Source organism: Pogoniulus pusillus, chromosome 15 (genome assembly GCF_015220805.1).
Source record: "Pogoniulus pusillus isolate bPogPus1 chromosome 15, bPogPus1.pri, whole genome shotgun sequence".
Taxonomy (NCBI): domain Eukaryota; kingdom Metazoa; phylum Chordata; class Aves; order Piciformes; family Lybiidae; genus Pogoniulus; species Pogoniulus pusillus.
In genome coordinates, this window is record NC_087278.1 from 9,904,906 (window position 1) to 9,924,608 (window position 19,703).

The 19,703-nt window shown below is 43.7% G+C and overlaps 1 protein-coding gene across 1 annotated transcript; it reads left to right on the plus strand.

Annotated features, from left to right (window-relative positions):
* The first annotated feature begins 3,172 nt into the window (after window positions 1–3,172).
* Window positions 3,173–14,597, plus strand: IFT27 (intraflagellar transport 27). The gene is made up of 7 exons (XM_064155334.1): window positions 3,173–3,311; window positions 7,215–7,294; window positions 8,366–8,425; window positions 9,080–9,139; window positions 10,071–10,188; window positions 10,514–10,623; window positions 10,826–14,597. Exons 1-7 carry the CDS (start codon window positions 3,278–3,280, stop codon window positions 10,922–10,924), a joined length of 561 nt encoding a protein of 186 aa, XP_064011404.1. The 5' UTR covers window positions 3,173–3,277; the 3' UTR covers window positions 10,925–14,597.
* The last annotated feature ends 5,106 nt before the right edge of the window (window positions 14,598–19,703 follow it).

Sequence of the window (19,703 nt, forward strand, 5' to 3'; positions counted from 1 at the left end):
AAGCTTGAGACTAGGAAAAAATAAACAAACAAAATATGGGGCAAAAGGACAGGAGAAATGGAGAGGACTCAAGTCCATTAAGAGCTCTATGCACTTGCGTGTGGAGGTAGGTAGGTAGGGAAGGAGGGAACAGGACAAGGGACCAAGGTGCTAATGGGAAAGTAGGTAACAGAAAGTTGGCCAGACTCCACGTGGAATTTTTCCACAGTAATGAAAAACTCACTTCCAACAGAATCTATGCCTACTATTACACTGATCCCAGTGTAAAATGGTAGAGACGTTTGTGACCTCAGTAAATGCTGCTGGATACTACTACATTACAGCCACGATCAATAAATCTCAAGTACATCATAATGGAGCCTCAAAGCTTTCACATACAGACCTGTCACTAAACTGGGACAATATTACAAATAGACAACAAAGGATAATGCAAAGATTGCAAAAATGGAACAACACAGAGAAAAGTGCATTCCTTGGAGGATGGAGTGGAAGGCAGACGAGATGAAAAGGGAGGTAAAGCTATTTAGCCGTAAGTGATGGAGAGCATCAATACCAATACACCTGTTTTATGTGACAGCAGATTCAGGAATGGAAGAGAAAACTGTGAAAACAATAACAAAGCCTGGGATTAATTGTTATTTTCCTTTTTAAAGGAACTCCTAATAGTGACTCCATCATTGCAGATGATGTACATTGTACAATCATCTACAATTAAAGTCTCTGCTTGCTCAGGCTAGGGAAGTACACTTCATGTTTTTATCACAGAAACAATACGTTTTTATGGGCATATAGAAGACTCCTTTGATTTTGCTATAGTTACTTACTACATTATCCACTGCCTGCCTAGATGTCTGGCAGATATGTCATCTACTCCCAAACATGTAAAATGGGTCATTCAAGCCAAAAAAGAGATGCTTCAAAGGAGACACTGCCTTGAGGGTAAAATAAGACTTGGATAAAACAGTTTTCAACCAACCCTACTCTTGGAATGTCCAATCTTGTAACGCAGATGCATTACTCAATATTCTTTTCTTCCCATGCTTACTTAGTGCTTTTCATAGTAAGCAGATTCTGCACTCCACAGTAAACAACCTAAAGTGTAGCCCAGCAATGCTTATGCCCTGAAAAAGTATCATTATTAATGACATGCTTTTTAACAGCCTCAGGTATTTGAATTAGATTGGAAGGAGGGAAAAATACCCAACCACATTTCACAGTCAGCTTTTTCAGCTGTAACTCAGACCCATTAAGTTTGAGTTGGACTGCTTAAGTCTAACCAGTTTAAAGATCAAGAATACAGCACAGAAAGTTTGAGTAGTCAAATGAGAAGTAAAAATACTTGAAAAAAAAATAGTGAAAGAACTAACCTACTGCAGTGTGAAAGACTACAAGAGTACAAAGAGAGGTGGGGAGGGGGAAAGGAACAAAAATTGAAGATACAAAGCATAAACTTAATTAGTGAGCAAGAGTGAACTCTCTCCAGAACAGTAAGCAAAAATACAAGTTGGAGGAAAGTTAGTAGATTGATTTGTTGACCCATGCTAAGAGAAAACATTGCTCAACTTCCACACGGGATACACAGGTGTGCTAGTTTGAAGCAGGGTAGAATGTTTTGGTGAGAAGAACTAGATCATAGGCTGTGAAAGGAAAACAGTGGTGATGTCTACTCCCCTCAGAGTCTTGCTGAAGAAGAAATGAAAACATTAGATAACACTCTCGCCATTTTCACTCACACTCTGCCTTGGGCTACTGGCTGAGCAGCATCTTACTGCCTAACCTCACTTTCCATTTGGACTAACTTTTGCTTCTTAACCTCTTGGCTGAACCTCTGTTCTTCCTTAGGACTGGGGTAAGGTTGAGAGGGGCAGGGGGAAGGTGCAGGGGTGGTTGAGAGCCCCTCCTGGGGACTCAGGTTTCTGGGAGGGGAGTTGTGTTTCTGTATTATCTTTTACCTTGTATATTTCTGTCTATAATTGTATATACTGTAAATATCTGCTTGTATATTGTGCTAGCTGTAAATAAATAGCTTCATTTCTATTCCCAGAGCCGACTGAGCCTAGCCTGGGTATTTCTAAAGTGGGGCGGGCAGAAAACACCCAAACCATCACAACAGGCCGTGTAAACTGAACAATTTAAACACAGAGTCATAGAACAGTAAGGCCTGGAAGTGACCTCTGGAGATTGAGTTCAACCCCCCTCACCCCACGCCCGACAAGGCAGGACCACCCAAGGCAGGTCACCCACAAAGGCACCCAGCTGCGTTGTTAAGTCTGCGCAGAAGGACACTCCACAAGCTCTCTGGGCAGCCTGTTCCAGTGCTCCGCCACTCCCACAGCACAGAAGGTTTTCTGTACGATGAGAGGTGGAACTCCCTGTGTTCCATTTGACCCATGCTGACCCAACCCACCACGGATCTCGGGAGAGCTGTGCTCGGCTTAAAAAGCAGCCGCAGCGAAGAACAAAGCAGGGCACAGCTCAGACTTTGGGTCTGATACGACTCTAGATCTCGGCCCTGAATTAAAACCGACCCAAACCACGGGGCTCCTGCAGCCGGTGGCAGGACACAAGCCCCCTATCGTACGCGTGCACCCCACACCACCACGGACACTGCCCCAGCAACGCAAGGGCACTACCGCACGGGAGACAGGCAGGCACCGCACTCCCGCAGCGGCCGCTGACGCGCAGGCGCAGGGAAGCGCTGAGCTAGGAGTGCGAGAGGGGGTGCTTCAGGAAAGGAGATCGCCTTCCCTGCGCCCAAAGCCAGGACATGGAGGCGGTTCTCCCTCGCCCTCACTTGTCTTTGCCCGCCTTGGTGCTGGTGCGCCGCTAGAACACAGATTTTTACCTGTAACTTTATTATTATCTGCCCTGTCCCCAGGCGCTTAATTTCGACTCCGTGGTACTGGCCGCTGTATTCTGTCCAATAGCAACCCGGCTTCAGATAACGTATTTAGTTACTAGGCAGAAACTACTCTGTCCCAGTCGTCGTTCGCTGAGCCGGAGCCCCGCCTTAGCTACCAGAAGTTGGAGGTGTGTGGGGGGTGGTGTCGGATTTGAATGGCAGAATGCTTGGTGGGCGGGAAAAGACAAAAGAACCAATAATAACTCCGAGTGATATTGATGGGCACAGATCATAGCCAACTGATCTGGTCCATCACCCCCAGAGCAGGCGGGGCGCTCAGTTGCTAGGGCCGCGCTGTTGCTAGGGCCGCTGTCGAACGCAGTGGCGGTAATCGCTGCCCTCTTGGCCCGCGGCCGCCTTACCCGGGCTGAGGAGATGGTGAAGCTGGCTGCCAAGTGTCTCCTGGCAGGTAAGTCCGGTCCCACGCGTCTAGCTGGCCTGCAGGGGCCTGGAACGGGCTCCGTGAGGTAGGACGACGCCAGCACGGAGGAGGCACTGGGACGCCCGTGCCCCCACGGTGAGAAGAGAGCCCCAGGCGGGTGGTGGAAGTCCGCGTTGGAAGGCGGCTGAGGGGACCGGCGCTGTCTAGCCTGGAGAAGAGGAGGTTGAGGGGAGACCTTCTCGCTCTTTACGACTTCCTGAAAGGTGGTTGTAGCGAGCTGAATGTTGGCCCCTTCTCCGATGTAACAAGTGAGGACAAGAGGAAACGGCCTCGAGTTGCACCAAGGGAGGTTTAAGTTGGATGTCAGGGAAAATGTATTCACTGAAAGAGTTGTTAAGCGTTGGAAAAGGTTGTTCAGGGAAGAGCTCTGGAGATCACCAGCTCTGGAGATACGTAAAAGACGTGTAGGTGGGGTGCTTAGGGACATGATTTAATGGTGAACTTGGCAGCATTAGGTGTACAGTTGGACTTGATCATAAAGGTCTTTTCCAAACTAAACAATTATAGGACTCTTTTCAGCCCCTCATTAATGGGTTGCACCAATGAAGAAGAGGTGGGGAAAGAGGCAACAAGAGAGAAGTGGGGACCTCCAGCTTCCTCGGGATGAAAAGGTTGGAAATGATGCTGTTACCTGGCCTGTGCCCTTTTCCTCCTATGACATCCTATGACCTGTGGGGAATCAAGAGCTGTGTTCAGGACGGATGTGAAACATAGCTTGATCAGGTTGAAATGCAAAGAACATGGAAAGGGGAAAGAAAAGAAAACTAAGAAAATATGAAGGAATTTGGAGGAAGGAAGGAAGGAAGGAAGGAAGGAAGGAAGGAAGGAAGGAAGGAAGGAAGGAAGGAAGGAAGGAAGGAAGGAAGGAAGGAAGGAAGGAAGGAAGGAAGGAAGGAAGGAAGGAAGGAAGGAAGGAAGGAAGGAAGGAAGGAAAGGAAGGAGAAAAAAGAGGGAGAGAAAAGAGAGTATTTCTACAGTGTGGAAGTGTGGGCTGAGGATGAGGAAAGTGTGAAAGGGTCAGTGTAGACAGCCAAGTCCTGCTTTCCTATAGGAAGCTCCCTTTGTGCTGGAGGAAAAAATGATGTTAGAAACTGTGTGATTCCAAGAGGATGACAGAAAGGTAGAGCTGCAGCAAAGAGTAGAAGGACAAAGCATGTGCACATCACTGAAGCATCTTTCCCCCCAAGCAATGTGGAGGTTAACCTGAAAAAAAGTGAGATGAAGACGCCAGTGGATTTAGTCAGGATGGATTAGGGAGGTTCTGACAATAAGTGCAGCTGACTGTGGAAAGAAAACTTTCCTCCCTTCCTTTTACATTGAAGCTCTGTGCAGCCTCAGCCAAGAGAACAAACCCATAAAACTTTTGTGTGCAGATAACTCTCAGGCTTAACTCTTTGCTCAAAACCTGTTTTCTTTCATCCAGATTAAAATGTTCACCTTTTCTTTAACCTCAGAAGCAGATAACCAGCAACTTGCACAAAGCCAGGTGGGATCTTTGTCAAATGCAAAAGAGTTAATTGTCCTCCTGCTTCTGCTAACACTTCCTGTGGACAGCATGAGTATTACATAGATTAAAATAATACATATTGTTTTTCAACTTGGAAGTTTCCAGGTGCCAATGTGTAGACTCCACTTAAGTCTTTGAAGTTTTGTTGTCTGGTGTTACCAAAAGCCAATTCCAGGACCATTTAAAATTCACATGGGTTTTCTTTGGTTGACCTAGTTACATGCTTAATCCTAATTGGCTCTGGAGCTACCTTTTTGATTCTATTCACAACACAAACAACAGAAAGGTCTTGTCCCATATGTAGTTCTCCTAAGTGATACAATAGTATCCATGTATTAAAAATAATACATTAATGTGGCATAGTAGGCAAAATAACTCTTGTCTTGCAGAAGAGACCAATGTAGTGAAAGAGACAAAAGAGATGAGTAAGAACAACCTAGAGGGAACAAGAAAATGCAATTACATAGGTAGGAGCAAAACCATCAGAGATGAAACAGGCAACTCTTGTGTACCCAAGGAAATAATTATGAAGAATTGAGCATCTCACAGTATTGGGAGCTGCATCAAGGTCAAAGAGAACAACAGAGAAAAAGGGCTTTTATTTGCAAAAAAAAGAGACTATTACCTTGACAATAAAAAACTATTCCTGTGTTGTTTCAAGGGTAATTTAGAGACATACAGTAAAAAAAGTGTTGTCATTTGATCTTACTATGGAAACACTACGAAAAGATTTTAATTGTAGAAAGACAGTTGGCAGTAGCAGGGATTTTAGAGACATGCTACAGATTCTGGCAGAATAACAGAAATATGGATGGAATAAATACTGTGGGATGCAGTATTGGCAGATGAGACCAAACTAAATGAAAAGGGCAAGGAAGATTATTTTGGGAAAGTGTAGTGATGTAATGGGCTAGGAGGTTGTCAAAGAATAAGAAGGAGGAAAGAACAACTGGGGCTGTCAAACTGAAGAAATGCAACACTTTAGTGAAGAATTTGCACTGCCTGATGCCTGCACAGTTTGGAGCAATATATGCTTCACTGTCTCATTTTACAAAGACAGATCTAATTGTCTATTGAAATACAGAATAGCTTCCACTCAGAACAGAGTGTTGTCTTCAGCACAAGCTTGAACTGATCAGGGAACAAACAAGCTGACTTACCATATTTTCCTGTCTAAATATTATGAGCCCAACTCAGCTCAAAGTAAGCAAGCATGCTAGAAACGTTTAAACAAAAACTACATTTATGCATCTAGTGCAGTTGTGACTATCCTAAACACCCTTTCTCCTCTATAATATTATGTGAACAGATAACTTCAAGCACCATTTATGAAGCTGTAACAGGGTCAAAATATACCCCTTTCTGGGTTTATTTATTGACAACATAATGTAAAATACTTGCATTCCAGGCTTGGCTGCCATGAGTGTTCCTTAAGGGTAAGGCTAGAACCACTGAGGTATTTGATTTGCCACACACTATCCAGTGTGTGTAGAGAGGGTAAGCCCTTTGGGAATATCAAGCCTTTGTTTTGCAAGGATTATGGTATTTTTCATGGAGTGACATGGACATGTCTGAATGCTACAGCTCTCTGCCATTGTTCTAGATCTTAGAGAGTTTTATAACAGCGGTCCAGAGCAGCTGCCAGGATTTCCCAAAGTGTTGTGCAAGCTGTATCAGAAACCCTTGGCTCTAGAAGACCAAAAACTAAAGCCCCTTGGTTTTCCTTCCATATAGGGATGAATCAGCAGGCTCTTTCTCTCCAGCCAAGTGGGATTTGCTTCTGTTATACACAGGATGCAACTAACGAGCCACCAGCAGTATTGAGTCAGCAAGAGTTGCTCTCTTAGCAGGGTCAGCAAGAAGAGTTCATCGAGGAATGTTAGCAGCTTACACAGCTTTGTGATATATAAATGACCTGTCTGTTCTCTAAACTCAGTTTATAACAAGGATTTGAATCTAGGGGAATGGATAATCCAAAGGGAGGAAATAGCCTCCTGTGCAGCCCCATCACCTTTTTCACATTTCATGGTTCTCTGTATGGCAGTATATCTGGGAAATTTTAATGTTTAGGAGGAAGCTATGAACTAGGTATGAATTTTAGAATGGGCAGTAGTTGCCCCTGATCTGGGCATCCTTTACTGCCATTCATTTATCAGAAATCTGAAGTCAGTTCCAGTACGCATAATGACAATATTGATTTCCTCAGGCATTTTTCGATTGTTTTCTGCTTCTTGTGACAGTTACCTTGCTTGTATTCAGAGTTAGAGCACCCGAGCTCTTAAGACACATGGTAGTAACAGAACTGAGGGAAAATGAGATTCTGTAAGGTGAAACAAAAGTATTGCATGTTTTTGGTTTTGCAGGAGATCCGGCTGTGGGGAAGAGTGCTTTAGCCCAGATGTTCCACAGTGATGGGGCTCATTTTCAGAAGAACTACACACTGGTAAGTATACAACAGGCTCAAACTGCTATCCAGCATTTTTCTAAGTTGCATGAGGAAACTAAGAAAGTGTAGAACAAAATAAATAACACTGTTTTAACTTGAGGCATTCAGAGTGAGGTCTTCTGGGATTTTCTTCCCCTTACATCCTAGATTCTGAGAAGAAACCATTTACTATTCTGCAAGTCTTCACATCATGTGGGTGCTGATTTTGAAACTTAATGCAGAGTAATTTAGTTAATTTTATAATTTTCCTGCTGAACCAATGTTTTCACAAGCTTTTGTGGTGTTAGAGAGCTTCCCCTTTTAAGGAGTGCTCTACAAAAAAGCATTGCTGGAGGAGAAGGCTTTTAATTCCAACTATTAAATGTGCGTGTGGACAGGGTGCTTATCACTATGCAAACACGAAGATGTGCTGCATAGCCCTAAGATAATTATAATCTACAGAAACTGTTCCCAGATGAAGAGGATACAGTTTGCAGTCTTTTGGTGTGAGAATCAGCAGTGCTGACTAATGAGAAGCAGTATAAAAATAAAAGTAAATATAAGTAAAGGGGGGAAAAAAAAGGAAAAATGAGTGTGGAGAAAAAAACCCAAACCCCAGCCTGAAATGTGTTTATTCATTGAAATAAAGATGGAAACCCAGAAATTAAGGATAGAAATGGAACAAATGAGCAAGCTACAAAGCAGAATGAGATAAAAAGGTTGAAGAGGCATAAAAAACCTCAGTCCCATATGTTAGCTGATCACACAGTGCAGAACGTTCTAAGGCATGCTTTGGAGCAGCAGTGTGGTAGTGAATGCAGCCCTGCAGATTTCAGCTAATACCTTCAGTTGTATATAAGCAAATCTTGGCCGTTGGTCCTTTGTCTTTTTCCCTCATCAGAGCAAATCTACACGAATTTGACATGTAGGTGGAAGTGTGTTACGAGAGCTATGAGGAGTTCCTAGCAATCTGTTTGATGGGATTGTAATGATCACAAGAATTGTCTCAATCCGATGCATAGTTGGTATGCAGTCAGACAGGCTCTTAGAAACTCTTCTGAACCTTGTTTTGCTGATTTTTCTTGACAGACAGCGGGCATAGAACTATTGGTGAAGGTTGTATCAGTTCCAGAGACAAGTGATAGTGTGGTGAGTTTTCCTGTGATGTAAATTGGGGCAGAAAGGGACATTCAGAGCTCAAACCTCACTTCAGTCTCATGGTGGTGCAAGATTGCTCTGCATGTTCCTTGGCCATTAAGTTACATTAAGGAAATGTGGCTGATCATGTACAATTCTGATACTCCAGGGTTAGTTTAATCTTAAAAATAGCAGGTTTGCATACCTGTGTCCAAACATGACACCTTAAACCAAAGCTGTTGCCTCGTTAGGATTCTGCTCTGTCCTTTAGGGCACTCAGTTCATGTTTCTTAGAGCTATGGAAGCTGGAATTTACCTGTGATTTTTCCTTATTTCTCTAAATTCCCACTAGTGAAATGTGGGTCACATGCTGCAGTTTTGTGTAAATAGTGCAGGTTACTGGCCCACTCCACATATTATCCTTCCAGTGGGGATGGAAACCAGCTATGGGGCCTTGGAAGTAACCCCTTTATTGGTTGTATATGAAAACCAGTTATTTCTTTTCTCATACTATCTGAACAGGATTATTCTCAGTGTGGGAAACTTGTCCCTTACGTCCCCTAGGGACATGACACTGCTGTACTGAGCAAAATGCAAGAGTTACAAGTTCAAGTATTTACTTTCAAAGCCTTTTCCTACGCTGCATTTTTCTGTTTCCGCTTTCAGGAATTCTTCATTTTTGACTCTGCAGGAAAAGATCTATTTTCTGAAATGCTGGAGAAACTGGTAAGTCTTATGTAACAGTCCTCTTCTTCCAAAGAAGTGCTTTTGCTTTGAAGATTTGAACTTCCTAGCCTGGCAGATGTAGCAAACTTTGTCTTTAGTATAAATGGGAGCAATTACCTCACTTGCCAATGCATCCTGTTCTGCCTCTCTAAAACTTGTAAAAGTACTAGAAGAAATACTTTCCAGAGGAAGGAAGGCAGATAGTCATTCAGTTCTCTTACAAAAGAAAGGGAGATTTTTAACTGAGAATCACTGGGTGCTGTTGGTTAAAGGTATTTTTGTTTCTTAGAAAAGCATCCTCTAACAGTGAAACTTTTTGTATTGCAGTGCTGTGCTTGGTCCAAGAGGGCTCCTTCTTGTCCTTGGGCACAATCCTGCCCTTGATTTTTTTCATTCTTGCATTTGTGTCCTTACCTTCTTTGTTGTTACCTCATTTGGAGATGTAAGATTGATTAATTGATGTGAGGTTTCATAAGATGGCTAAGTCAACCTAATGGTTCGTTGCTCTACAAGAGGCAATTCCACTTTCGTCCTTGTACTAGGTTTGCTGTGCAAGTGACCTCTTTAGAAGCTGTCTCAGCTTCTCAAACTTGAAGAAAAACTTTCTCCTTTTTTCTCTAGGATTAATTTTATGCTGGTTCAGCATGAAGAATCAGCTTCCCCAGGGATCAGATGAGTGCCAGAGCCAGTACAAGTAAAGGAGCGGGACTATACAGGCAGGAACAGGCAAAGAGAGCAAGACCACCTCTCCCAGTGCCAGCAATTCATTTAGTCAGCTCAATTGAACTGTGAAGCCTCAGCCAGGGCATGGGATTCCTGTATGTTAGGCTTTTTATTTTTGTCTTAGCATCTGTGTTTGCTGTGTTTACAGACTGGCTGTTGACCACATTGGTTTCATTAGAGCTGACAATGTTCCTTTCTTGCTGTGCAGTGGGAGCAACCCAATGTCTTGTGCCTTGTGTATGATGTCACTAATGAGCAATCTTTCAACAACTGTGCCAAGTGGTTAGAGAAGTTGAGGGCTCAAGCAGTTGGAATGCACGTCCCAGGTAAAAAAATGTGTGAGATTCCTCTTACCTGCTTCTCTCCTATATCACAGTAATTGTTCCAGTTGAGATGAGGCATAGAGGAGTCATTTTAGGCTGGGGCAGGCATGGCTTCCTCACAGTTCCTTTGCTTCTATCTTAAAGCAGATAAGGCATGAATATGTGTGCTCTGTGGAACCTTTTCTAGGTAGTTGTAGACTGTTCTCCACACCTGACACTTTTTCCACCTACTTCTGTAAGTGCTGCAACTTATATTGGTTACAAGATAGCTTTTCTGGGTTGCTGTTTTTCTTTTGTTTCACGTTTGGTTGGGTTTGTTTTTCTATAGGTGTCTTAGTGGGGAATAAAACAGACCTGGGTGGTCGTCGAGTTGTGGAGCAGAAAGAGGCACATGAGTGGGCTGAGAAGCATGGTCTGGAATACTGTGAGATGTCAGTGGTGAGTATCTGCTCCTTTCACTGTCTCTGGAAGTGGATAAAGTTACCTCCTCTTTCATGTAAAAGGTAGTGACAGGCTCTCTTCCACTTGTTTGTCATCTAACCCACCCTCAGTTTTAATCTGTCTTTTGTGAAGCAGTTAGAGCTGAAATAGTCCAATGCTTTTTCCATCTGTCATTCACAACATTCTTATTTCTTTACAGAAGGAGATGAAAAATTTTGAGGCCCCTTTCCACATCCTGGCAAAGTCATTCCACCAACTCTACAAAGAGAAAGTGGAAACTTTTCACTCACTAGCTTGAGGGCTGTGACTGGCACAACTTATTTATCCTCTAAGCTTCATCTGGTTGCCAGAATCCTGCAGGATGGAAATCAGAGAGAAGAAAAAAGATGAGCTATTTGCTTCCTCCTGGTCATCTTCATATGAAATAAAATAGAAATAAGCAAGTGGGAAGACTGTCTTCTGAACTTGCTCCCTCAGCATTCCTTTCATGTCCTCTAGCTTGGTTCTCTGCTCACTGAAACTCTGCTGGATTGGAGGAGATGGAGAGTAAAAGAGGAGAGCAGAATGGAAACTGCCAGCTTTTTGCTTTGATATTGTCTTGTCTTTTGTCTGAACAGACTTCCTGCTGCTACAAGCAAGGGTGTAGAGGGCTGGAGAAGGAGAGAGGAAGCTGACAGGATGTTTTTCAACATAAGCAAGCCAACATTGATAGGTACATTGTAGGGCAGAACTGATTTGTCCCTGCTGCTGAAAAGCGTTTTCAGTAGGAGGACTGTGCCCTGAAATCAACACATGGAGACCAAGATGCGTGGGGACTGAGCTGGACTTGGTGTGTTTCTAGGAGTATCCAGAGTTTGAGGCCTGTTTTAACAGTGTTACCCTTATCGGTTAAAGAGCAGATATGCTGATGACTAAAACATTTCCTGACTTCTGGAATCTCGTTCTTTTCTTCAACGTGGCTCAATTTCATTGCCTGATGGGAGCTGTCTTTCATCTGTACTGCGGTCACTTGGTAACGCAGTGCCCTCTGCTGGTGACAGGTCACAGAATTTCTCGAGAAGCCACCTCTCCTGAAGCGAGCAGGGCTTCTTACAGACACATCCAAATTAGCTTTCCTGCAACATGGGGTCAGATAGCATCAATATTGCTTTTATTCTAAAGACAAGTCCAAAATTTAAAACATTAAAAGTTAAAGCATTTAATCTTTTCTTCTTCAATCTCGTTGTCATCTTATGTGGTTTTGTGTCATTTTTCTTTTGTCAGATGAACTTGGCAATTCCATGTTCTCTTTAGGTTCAGTTCTCAGTCATTTGCTAGAATCAGAGCCCTAAACTTTTCAAGCTCATCCTTGAATTTTGGGTTGAAGACCATGATTCTGGTGTTGCTAGTGGAAATGGAACTAAGGAGATGAAAGGCATCATGGCTAAGATACTCTGACTCAGCCCTGTCTGGCTAAAAGTTTAGTATCTGATGGGGTAAAAACAACTTAGAGCAAGTTGCTTTTTTGTGGGAAGCACTGATTCTGCAGATGTAAGAGTGTGTTTGCTAAGGCAGGATGGGAGAGCATCCATGCTGAGGTACTGCCTTGTAACCAAGCCTAACAATGAGAAGTTCAAAACTGCAACCTTTTTCTTCTCTCAGGTTATGTTAGTCTTCCTTGGGCCAGGGAAAACGAATTTTGTAGAAAGTGATTTTTCAGGCAAGCTTTTCAGGAATCTGTGTTTCAAGATTTTTATATTTTTTTACTTTTATATAACCATTTTTATGCCCAGTGCTAGGAAAAGTACGTTGGATTGAACACAGGAAATATGGCTGCAGATGTAGCAGAGTTTATGAAGCACTTCAAGAATCTAGAGAAGCAGCTGGGCTCATTTCACTGGCAACGCTTTGTGGATGCTGGGAATTAGCTAGGGAGCATGAATACCAGCTAAGGAGGTTAAGTAAGGAGCTCAGCCCACAAGAAAAGAAAATGAGTATGTCTTTTTGCTAAAAATCACCTAAAAAAAAAAGATAGAACTATCTGGAAAAGCTCTTCCTTCCTCCAAAGAAGGAAGAACTCCATGGGCTTAGGGTAACTAGAAGACTTTTTAATTGGATTAGCATTACTGGCATTTATATCTTATATGAGTTGTCTGGTTAATCCTTGGGGGTGTCTGTTGATCTACATGGGCTGAATAGAGTCTTGCCTGCAGGTGCTGGTACCTCTGACTATCAGGAATAAAAATTATTTTAGATGCTGTGCTGATCTAGTTAAAGAACTAAAGGTTTGGTTTGATTTGGTAGCTCATTTGCCCTTGGTTCAACACAAGAGAGGGATTTTTTCATACTGAAAATAGTGTGCCAGATGTGTGTGCCACCTGTGACACGGTGTATGGAGGGGATGTACATTTTGGGAATGGGTGGTAGAATTAATCCTCTGCAGTCTTTAACTACGGAGCTCAATCTCTCTGCACTGCAAGGACCTCCCATATCTTCAGTCTAAATGCACCAGTAAGATGAAGACTAGTGAACACTGTTTGATTAAATGAATGCAAAAGATGGAGGATCTCATTAAGGGAATGCTTGCAGTGGTGATTTGTGACTTATAGGGAAGCTACTTTTGAGAGGTTAGTGAAGAAAAATGCATCCCATGCAGGGAAAGATGTATTGCCTGGGAGAGGAAGTGTATGATCTAATTAGGTAGCAGTAGGGATTCACCCACTGCCCCTTTCCCTCTTTCCACAGGCCATGACTAGAAATAGAAAAGAGATAGTGTCTGAAGCATGTTGCTCAACTTGCTTTTTACAGGACTAATGTAGACACAATTTCATGTCCTTCAAAAGTGTATGTTTGTCAAAAACCATCTAAGTCCTTCCAAATGCATTTTAAAAGCATTTTGTTGTCCTTCCTGGCTAATGTGCTGTATAATACCAGCATGATGCAAGTGATGCTTGTTGCTCTTATCATTGCTTATTTGTGGCCTTGGTTGTAGAGGCCAGGAGTGAAGAGTGGGTAGAGAGCATGGGAGTTAGGTATGGGAAGGCTGTGGAAAATAGTTTTGTGCCTCTGTGAAGGAGCTTAAGGTACTGAAGAGGTGAGCTGGACCAAAAGGATGAGTAAGAGTCTAAAGTCATTACTAAGTTTCTCTTACTGTGCTCAGGAGCTGTTGCAGTCATGTCTGCAGGGTGAGGATATATCTTTGCTGCTTACAGCCTTAGCATCACTCTGAATTACAGACACAGTGGAGAGCAGTGGGTGGAAGGCAGAAAGCCTGTGTGCTGACCAGGAAGCTTCTTGTCTTCTTACAGCTCCCCTGCTTTGTCCAGCTGTGCAGTGCTGCTGGTGCTCAGCATGGGTGTTTACAATCCAGAAGAGACCCAGCTCAACCAGAACTGAAATTTCAAAAGAAGGGGAGGGAAACAAACAGGCTTTTAACCACTTTAAAAAATATATAGTCCTTCTTTTTTTCTTGCTTGCTTGTTTGATAAGACAAAAACATTCTTCCCTCTTTGGAGTCCCTCCTTACCCTTCCTTTGCTCCTCATGGTTCTGCTGCACAGAATTCCTGTTCTCCTTGTGCCCTACTTTACTTAGCTTGATACATCACCAACTGATTTTTTTTTTATCCTTCTAATTTCTGCACTATATTCCCAAGGCTGCAAGACATTTCTTCTTAGAGAGATTAACAGATGAAAGAAAACAAAAGTGGAATTTTTAGTCATATTGTCTTGGAAGAAAGAACCTTAAGAAGCTGACTGACACTGAAATTTTACTGGAAATTCATTTGTGTACAGCTGTCATATTAAAGGTGCTTTAATAGTTTTGTTTTGTCTTGACAGACATATTCTACTGTGGAGTGAAATGCAGAAAGATCAGATTTTATTGTGGGAGTTAATAGGAGTTTCAAAGCCGATCATACTGTGGCAAGATCTGTTCAGTCTTAACAATGGAGTGGTCACTGCTGTTCATAATAAAGCATTAAATACACTGAAATGTGGCTGTCAGAACAGTTTCTTCTGGAGATTTGTTCATTCTGGAGACGTAAAACTTAAGAAAGGACATAGTTCAGGGAACTGATCTGATAAATGACACTGTTTGAAACAGGGTTATTTCTGATACAACTTTAGTGCCTGAAAGGGCTGGATTTAGTCTTTTATGCCAATTGACTCCCCTGGGTAAGCCTCATTTCTTTACCCGCTATACATCTTGGACCGATCTGACCTGATAGTGAAAGACACATGATGTTGTTGAAAATGAAATACTGCCTTGGGGCAGAAGGATAAACTGTGTGGTCTCCTGAGGTCCTTCCAGCAATACTTTTTATAATTCTATTAGATTAAGTGGGGAAAGAAATAGCATGGAAAGCACAAAACAGGCTAAGTCATAAACTAGCAATTAAACTGGAAGCAGGGCTGGACTACAGCAGAAAAAGTACAATATATCCCAATTAAGAGCTGTATCTCAAGAGAAGCTAGAAGCCTGACACAGGTGCTGACAGCAGGGAAAACACTGCATTTCTGTTCTTTAGGCAGCAACTGCTTTCTACTGGTACTTACAAAAACCCGTGGGGGGTCCATACCCCTCTCAAGACTTTGCTTTTAATTACCATATCTATGATGTCCAAGTGGCAACTGCTTGCAGTTGCTGTCTCGTCTGCTTGTATAAAGCCTGCAGTCTGATGGCAGATGATCTGCTAGTAGCAGGAAGACATTCCTGTTCTTAACACCTACATGATGGGACTCCTTTCTCCCCGTGCATTCTCAGTCCTTCTTTTCCTCTCTCATATACAGCTCTTGATGGGAAAATCCACCTCTGCTTGTTCTTAGCAAGTAATTTTTTTCATCTTGCAGATGGTGCTGCATGAAAGCTGGGGCTAAAAGACTTCTGCAGCAGTGGAGACTAAGCAGGAGCTCTTTAAGGGCCACACTGGCCCTTGCAACGTATCTCTCAGCCTGAGGGCACATCAGCTCTGCTTCTCTCTCGAATCCTATTTCTTCCTCCTGCTGTCATCTTGCCTAGAGAACAATGTCTTCTGTGCCAGTTGCCCTTGGCTCTTTTGACCCGGAACAACAATGCTTAGGGGAGGGAGAAAGAGGAGAGCTACTTCATCTCGAGTTTTTCCAAGGCTTTGAGCTGTTCTGCCTCCCTGTTGAAGTCACCTGAGAGATGGGGATCTTAGTCTAGAGTTAATTTCCTGGCAGGAGATCCCCAGATGAAACCTGACAGCTTCATCTTGGCTTCTCAGAGCTTGCTGCAGTGTTCTTGCTCTCACTTGGAGTTTTGGTGGCTTTTTTCTTTCCTTCTCATTCCTCTGTCACGGCTTCACATGTTTCCTCCCCTAGAGTTATTTGTCAAGAGAAGTCTGGAATTTTTCTCTTTCCTGGTCTCTGAGATCAAATCCAAATCTGGCAATGTTTAAAAGGGAAATGTGACAGACCCTACATGTCAAGCTGGGGTCAGAGACAGGGTCAGTTTGATGAGTTTCCCTCCAGCCAGATATGCACCAGATGGAGAAATGTGGAGCCTCTATTTTTTTTGCACAAGGGCTGGAAAAATACATGATGTGAGGAGTTTGAGCTAGGGACTGTGAGCAGAGCAGGTACATTAAGCACAACTGATCAACTGCTGTGTCCCAAAGAGGGGAAAAGCAGAAGCAGTAGGAGAATAGGAGCATCTAGGAAAAATGGTGTATGTGTGGGTTATCCCTTCTTGAAGAGCCCAAAGGATTTGCTGAGGCAGAGTGGGAGGGTGGAAATTAGGGGTGGGAAGACGTAAGGCTTGGTTGTAGAATGATGTATGGAAATAAAGTGGGAGGAAAAGTAATTTTTGCATGAGCCATTGAGGGGAAATGAGGATACAGGGTAGAGCTGGATGACACTGCAGGTGGGAGAGCAGGTGGTGGGAATAAATAACTGAATGGAGATTTACAGGGCCAAGAGCTTGTGGCCAAGGTCAGTTTGGGGAATTCACAGCCATGATGGGTAAGGTCAATGGTAGCCATCGGTTTAGGTTCAAAATGTAGAAGCTGCACTAGAATAAGGCAGGACAAGTTAAAGTCTGTGTGACAGGGCTGATGCTGAGACTTGACAGGGCAATAGCAAGAGTCCAGAATGATAGTTTAGGAATGTGAGGAGGTAAGAACAGCAAGCTGCAATGCCAGGAAGAGCAGTGGTTGGAGTCAGCATGTCCGGGTGAGACTGTAAATACAAAGTAGGTAAGCTGAGGACAGCGTCAAACTATCAGGGTGGAAGAGTTGTTGAAAATTCAAACTGAGTACAGTTCTTCCAAGGGGATTTCTGGGTGGAGAGAAATGGATGCCTACAACTGTTACCCACATATCTTTGTATCATTTAAAACACAAATTAAATCCAGCATTATGTCTGTCCCAGAAAGGGATGATCTAATTGTTTAAACACTTCATCTTCTTTTTTTGTGTTTCCTTTTGCTTTTTTGGTGTTTTTTTAGGGGGCAGTGGGGAGGCAGGGCCAGGGAACAACACAAACTTATGCCTGATTTTGCTGCTGCAGCAGCCTGAATACATTACATTCATATGCTCACTGAGCAGAAGTGCCCACTACAACTTGAACACTGACATCTCATGACAAAAAACTTCATGATCAGTTCACAGAATTGAAGAACTCCCCAGAAAATCAAAAGACAGACAAATGTGATGTGTGTGAGCTCACTGTAAAGCACATAGAAATCGCTCTGTTCATTAATAAAATCACCTATGATAAAAAAAATGCCTTTAGCTCTTCATGGGAGGAATGTCTTCTGGGTTGGTTTCCCTTCTGTTCCTTTGCTGATTTCTTGGATTCCTGTGAAGCATCACTTTTTCTTTCTCTAATAGTTGTGCCTGGCCACTGTCTGCTGTGTTCCTAGGGCTTTGTGTAGTGCTGGATGACTTCAGTTCGGCGACTGTGAAACTGGAAGTTTTGGAAATCAGGTTACAGCTGAAGCATCAGACATAAAATCAGCTTGTAAGGACAGCAGAACAGAGTGTCTAGGAAAGATGTCTTACAGGGTTAAGATAATGCTTTTCAGTGCTGTTGTCAGCAGAGAGAGATCAGGCTGCAAAGAATGTGAAAATGTTAGGTGGAGCAGGAGTGCTGGTGGGTTTGGAAATGAGTAACAAGTGTGGCTTTCTTACAACTGAGGTACATGCAGAGAAAAGGGTGCTGCAATTCTCTGGGTGCAGAAGTGTGGGGAGGTAATGAAAGGAGGTAAAGAAGCTTTCTTGGACAACATGATGAAACTGGGTAAGGGCAGGAGGACAGTTCTGGTATAAGCAAAAGCAGAGTAATGCAGACACTGTCCTGTAGTTTCTGCAGCTCCCTTATGTCTCCCTTAAATGGTCATTGCTTCTGCCAACAGGGTGCCTTTCCCTCTTCACCAAAACAGAAATGGTCATTGGGTGCCATTTTCATCCACAACCATGTTGATACCCAGTTGTCCACACCTCTTGCCTTTTTCCTCCCAAGTGTCCTGCTTGTGGAGGTCTTGTATGTCCCCACAATTCTGCTGCGTCTTCTTTTGTAACTGCACTCCCACAGCTCTGCTACATCTCCCCATCACCTAAAAACTGCTTAGAATTCCCTGTGTGGTTTTCTTTCTGGGGTTATAAGGTGCTGTCAGGAAAAAACACACCGGTCTTTCTATCCACTGCCACCCTCTACTACCTCTCTCCTCTCCACCTGGTGCTAAGGTAGAGGTTGTTCCTTGTTCAGCTGGCTAGTTCTAGTACAAAACTGGAGTGGTACAGGAACAGGAGAGCTGTGCCTACGTTGGATGTGTATCTCTGTGCGGGTGAGGGGCATCCGAGGCAGGCACCCTTTCCTCCTTTTATCAGACTGTGCTCATTTATTATACCATCTGTTTTCCCAGTGCCAGAGATGATGCTGGGGATATGTGACTTGGGGCACTCAGGCAGAAACTGGCCTGCACAAGGCCGGCCATGTGTTTGCCTCCTAGCAATGCAGCGGTCAGCAGCGAATTCTTTGCCGCCGCCTCCTCTCAGTATGGGAAAGAGCAAAGCGTGGGCCTGGGTGTGCAGGAGACACAAAGAAATGAAATATGTGAAGGAGGAGAAGAAAGGGAGAGAGGTGGATTGGGGTACGTGTGCATCAGCTGGAGAGAACTGTGGGAAGGAGGGACAGACAGACAGATGGGCAGAGTGGGGGAGAAGGAAAGAGGAATGGATTCTAGAAGGGGAAGACAGAGGGAAGAACCTGGCAGGGGAGACAAAGGAATGGACTGGCTGGGGGACAGCCAGAAAAAGGTTGTGAATGAAGGAAAGGCAGGCAGATTTGGCAGGTGTGTGGTGTGAAGAGACATAGATTGTCTGTGGGAGAGAGATGTGTGTCAGGTAGGTACTACAGTAATAGGTAAGTAGATAACTACAGAGTTGGCGATAAGGAAAGGGGAAGGGGGGAGGGAGCATGTGTTTATATAGGCCCGTGTAAGGGGAAGCAGAACAAATTACAGTGAGGAGAAGACCCATAAGGAAAGAGGAGAGAGATAAAGCAGAGGAACAAAAGAGCAAGGCTGGAGATGAGCTGTGGGGAAAAGAGAAACATGGGAAGGCAAGGCAGTCCTTGGAGCGCAAACAAGAACCAGGATCAGAGGGAATGAAGGGGATTCATATCAGAAGAAGGGAGACTAACAGTGCTCATGATTGAGGCTGAGGTTTTCTTACTTGGACTTGAGAGAGGATGCAGGGCAGAGACCGGAGCAGAACTCCCCAGTGTCAAGCAGAAGCACTTTTCTGTATGCAGGGCTCCCTGCCAGTGGATGGAGAAACCCAGTGGACTGGGGAGTGTAAATGTCACCATGCTAGTGCAGACTGTTTCCTGCCTGCCAAGCTGCAATGTGTACCTGAGCATTTGCTACCTGTGGACTGCCTATTTCCAGTGTACCTGCTTGAATGCTGGGGCTAAGACGGGAGCTCAGGCATATATTTATCCTTCCCTTCCCCCTCCTTTTGTCCTTTTTACCACAGGGTAGTCTCAGTGGAAAAAAAAGGCATGAAAAAACAGTGCCCAGATTCACTTTCTTAGTTCTTCTGCCTCATGTCAAAGACACCACCTCGTTTTGCTGCCT